Source organism: Populus alba, chromosome 16 (assembly GCF_005239225.2).
Source record: "Populus alba chromosome 16, ASM523922v2, whole genome shotgun sequence".
NCBI classification, from domain to species: Eukaryota; Viridiplantae; Streptophyta; class Magnoliopsida; order Malpighiales; family Salicaceae; genus Populus; species Populus alba.
The window spans coordinates 8,428,949-8,433,792 of record NC_133299.1 but is presented as its reverse complement, the minus strand read 5'-3'; the positions used below and the strand labels follow the sequence as shown (position 1 = coordinate 8,433,792).

General features: G+C 33.3%; 1 protein-coding gene across 2 annotated transcripts; it reads left to right on the top strand.

Annotated features, from left to right (window-relative positions):
- Positions 1-377: 377 nt before the first annotated feature.
- LOC118045900 (lipid phosphate phosphatase gamma) lies at positions 378-3,533 on the top strand. Of its 2 annotated transcripts, XR_012168131.1 has the most exons (3): positions 378-1,137; positions 1,340-1,473; positions 3,162-3,533. XR_012168131.1 is itself a non-coding variant. In XM_035054647.1 (2 exons), exon 1 carries the CDS (start codon positions 440-442, stop codon positions 1,106-1,108), a length of 669 nt encoding a protein of 222 aa, XP_034910538.1. In that variant the 5' UTR covers positions 380-439; the 3' UTR covers positions 1,109-1,137; positions 3,162-3,533. The 2 variants fall into 2 exon arrangements, 1 of the variants encoding a protein (XP_034910538.1); XM_035054647.1 differs by lacking the exon at positions 1,340-1,473 and having other exon boundaries at positions 380-1,137.
- The last annotated feature ends 1,311 nt before the right edge of the window (positions 3,534-4,844 follow it).

Below are 4,844 nucleotides of genomic sequence, written 5' to 3'. Positions count from 1 at the left end.
TGTCATTCATAGTATTTTGTGAGTATATAAACAACTCAACAATAAACACCTCACTAATTTTAGTTTTTTTTATCTAATTTCTAAAAGAGAGGAAAACAAAGGCATTATTCTCTTCAACGTTATTCAATTTTCGGATCCGTACATATATTTATGAGCTTATTTGGTATTATGATAATGATTTTTTTTTAAAAGTATTTTTTATTTTAAAAAAATTTATTTTAATATCAGGATATTAAAATAATTTAAAAATATAAAAAAAAATTTGATGCAATAAACAAACAGTATAAATGAGTGTAGCTAAACTATTCCCATCCAACGACGTTTGTTTCGCGGTTCCTCCGTTGATCCTTCCTCTTAAAAACTCTCATTGCCCTCCCCTCCGCACTTTCCCCAAAAAAAAAAAAAAAAAAAATCTAGATCTCTCTTTATACTCTCAAAAATGTCTAATACGCCACTAAAAGCCGTGACCCTCACTCTCGTTCGCTACCAAAAAGGAGACCAAATAGGCCATTGCTTAGCATGGGTATCACTGATCCCTGTCTTCATAAGTCTAGGCGGTTTCCTCACCCACTTCATATTCCGTCGTGAACTCCATGGCATGTTTTTCGCTCTTGGTCTTCTTATTTCTCAATTCATCAACGGAATCATTAAAACATTCGTCAAACAAGCCCGACCTGAAACATGTGCTCTTCTTGACATGTGTGATTCTCTTGGCTGGCCTTCTAGCCATTCACAGTACATGTTCTTTTTCGCTGTTTATTTCACTTTGTTGACCCTTGATGGAATTGGGTTGTCGGAGATTAAGAATAATTGGGCTGTTAATTTTTTTCCGTGGTCATTAGCTGTGTTGACCATGTTTTCTAGGGTTTATTTAGGGTATCATACGGTTGCCCAGGTTTTTGCTGGGGCTGTTTTAGGGTTTTTTCTTGGGGCCGGGTGGTATTGGGTCGTGACTAATGTGATTTCTGAGTATTTTCCGATGATTGAGGAGAGTATGTTTGGAAGGATGTTTTATGTGAAGGATAGTTCCCATATTAAGAATGTTTTGAAGTTTGAGTATGAAAATGCAAGAGCTGCTAGAAAGAATATGGATGCCAAAGCTGATTGATTTGGCTAGTTTTGAATATATTTTTCTGGGTAAGTGAAATCTGATCTTTATTAATTTGGCTTTTTGCTGGTTGTTTAAATTCTGATTTTTTTTTTCTTTTAGTGCCATGCGTGCTTATTGTTAATGTTTAGTTCAGATCACTGACTTTTGTGAATTTGATTGAGATTTTTTATTAGGTTAGAAACAGCAGCTTTATATTTTTGCTGCTATCTCAATTTCACTGTTTTACAGTGAACCATTGTGTACCACGAGAAGATTTATTAACTTGGCGTGAAAGAAAGAAAGAAACAGCTGTTGAGAGTTTGTCTATAGGAACAACACAAAGCGCTAGGGAAACTCTAGAGAGTAAAATACAGTCTGACTGTGTAAGATACTTTTCCCTGCAGTATGGTACATCCATCTAGCTGCGCTGTGTTGTTGATGACACTTCTAACTATTGAGAATTGAACTTGTTAGCATTTATGTGGCAATTTTTCACGAGTGTAAATTCCACATCAGACCGCCATTTTGTGTGATGCTAGAAGATGTAATCCCTTGATTATCAGTCTTGAAAAACTGATGTGGTTCATGTTTTCCATCCTGCATTTTAGCTTTTGTATTGGGCGCGCTTTCCTTGACACCCGCCTGATTATCTCATTTCACTGTGATGACAATGGCACTATTCCTACTTGTTGGCTTAATTGATTCATAAGTTAATCCCTTTCCAGAAGCCCTTCCATTCTAATACATTTATCCCTTAACACTTGATTCTTTTCAGTGTAAGGGATAAGTTCTCCTAGGATAGTCCCATATGCTTGATCACTCAATGAGAAGCTTGGGATTTGTAAGCTATGCAATAGGAAAATCTATTCTCCTCTCTTAGAATAAGAAAATGCTAGAAAAATTTATATGACTTTTAACCTTTCTATAGTTTTCACTGAAGGATTCTTTTTCTCCCTTTCTTCCTTTGCTGATGTCCCCCCCTCCCCAACCGTAAGCTTTTCTGGTGGCCTCAGATGACATTAAGTTTCTCCAGTGTCAAATGTAGCCCTTTTTGTAAGTATTTGTAATGTTGAAGTGCCCTTTAGATGAAAATGTAGTTCCAGACTGTATGTAAGCAGGGCATGAAGTCATCGTTGTATATTTTGAGTGATAGTTGAGATTGTTGAGTTGAGCACATCTGGATTTATTATATTAGAATGCTAGCACCTGCTTTTAATCTCTCGTTAGTCGGAATCTGTTCTGAAGAAATAATACTCAAAGGTTAAATCAAGAAAGATTAAATTTGAGCAAGACAGAATATCCATATGCTAATATTTTGGAACTCATTCCACTTATCTCAAATTTGAGAACATAGTTTACTTTGCAAACAAACTTACATGGCCTGCCACATTTTAATAGAATTTCAACTATATATATATATATATATATATATATATATATAATACATCTTCATGTTGATTAGGAAAAGGTCTACCATGTTCATTGAATTGGATATGCTGGGAAATCTTGGTGTCAAATAATTATAGTAGCAGTTCATGGGGTAGTGACAAGGCTGTCAGGCCAAATATGAGATTACAAGATAGGAACTGTTAAAATGAATTCAATGTTTGAATGATTAACTAGCATGATCATAGGTTATTGAAACAAGAGTGTCAAGCTGAATGTTGGGTAACAAGACAGGAAGAATAAAATGAGTACTTCACAGGGTTGAATCATTAAGAAGTAGCATGCTCATCGGATAGTTGAAACAAGGATGCAAACCTGAATGTGTGATAAAAGGACAGGAACATTAAAAAAGCGTGCGTGTGTGGTGTGCTATGATGATTACTAAACATTTCACTTATAATTGAGTTCATGTGGTGCTGTGAAGTGTGCATATCTGTGCCAAGCTATCATGAGTACCAAATCAATGCTAGAACTGTGCTTCTGAGGTGCTGTGTGTGTTCGTTTGTCTTGCATATAACTGCACAAAAGAAAATCTACTATCTAGTTACTCACCTCTTATGGCAATTTCTGATTTCTATGCCCTTCATTGAAAATGCTTTTATTGCTCCATTTTGCTGGTTGACAGCTCCAAAGATGCATTCAGGAGTGCCTTTCCTTGTATGAATGACACGATTGGGCAACTGGAATTCTTCTTCGAATCGTTCTATTCGGGAGCTCACAAGGGAAGCTGCCAACTGGAAGAGCTGGTACACAGTTTAGATTGCTTTATATTGGCAAGGATGAGCGTCTGTCATACTAGAGCTCGGCTGTGCTGAAAGGAAAAACCACAGAAAGCATAAATATTTTATACCTGATTTTTAGAAGTTTACTGTTTTGTGATGTTTCTATAGTAGTTTTTATTACATGATAGTAGTTTTCCTCCTCTTATATGATATGCTTTATGATACGTACTGAACATCTGGATCGTTTGGACAATATTATAGTAGTTTTCACATTATTTTTGGATCAAATCTGAGTGGAGAAAAAAACCCAACCCCTCTCGAAGGGGTTTTTTTTTTTTTTTTTTTTTGTTAAATGGTCTGGTTAGCCCCTCTACTATTTGGATTTTGTTAATGTTACCCTTTTATTTCATGATTGTGTGATGTGAGCCTTCCTTCCAGGTCAAGCCGCTGAGTCCGATAAAAAACTATCAAAATTTCCCAAATTAGATTGGTGAAGTGCTTCGCTCTATCCGGGACGTCCTAGAACAAAGATGCTACCATGATTAGGCAGCTTGTAAAGAAAGTGCTTGGTGTTGATAGAATGGTTTTATATTTTACGATTACAAAAGACATTAAAACAGGAAGGTGTCTTAATGTAGTGTTTGAGGTTATATATATAGGTGTCCTAAGGTTTTATATGCGTTTTCTAGGTATTTTGAAGTGAAAAAAAAGTTTTAAAACAAGTTTTTTAGGTTAACAAAAATTGAGACCGACTTTTTAGTCTTCTAAAGTGGTTAAAGCCATGCCAACAGAGCAAAGCACACATCATCTCTCATGGTAGATGAATCAGGTTTAATAGCATTAGCAAGATATTTAACACGCTGATGCGCAAGTTGTGCATTATTATTATAATTTTAATATGTTTACATCAAGATTATCTTAACATTATTTTAAGAATTTTAAACAACATGATGTATATTAAAGGTATTCTTCTTTTTCTTTTTTTATCCTTTTTTAATTTTTAATTAGAGATATGTCTTTTTTTTTTCCTCTATATTTCAATCCTTCAAAATGTTTTGATGATTGTTCTCATTGCGTTTTATTTTCATTTTTACTGAATAAAGAACACAACAAAAAAAGTCATATTATTTTTATGAAAAAAAAACTGAATAAGAAAGGAAAAATTATACTATAAAATTATTTTGTTTCAATAGAATTAAAATTGTTATTTTCCTTAAAAAGTTATTGACATATAAATAACTAAAAAAATATTAAAGAGCTCCTTAAGGTATGGGCTAAATCTCTTAATTTGTATTTATCATTTAATTTTTTTTATTTAATCTTTAATTATTATTAACAATTGTTTTAAAATTTTATATAATTGATTTTTTTTTATTAAATAAATATATACAATTCTTGAGTTCAGAGTTATATATATATATATATATATATATATAAAGGTAATGACAGAGCTCGTATATTCTTTTCGTTAAAAATTAAATTTTAATCCGAACACGGATAAGTAAGTTAAAAAAAACTATAACAGAACCAAAGTACAAGGTAGAGTTCATAGAATTTTTTATAAAAGAGAAAAATCCATCCAAGGT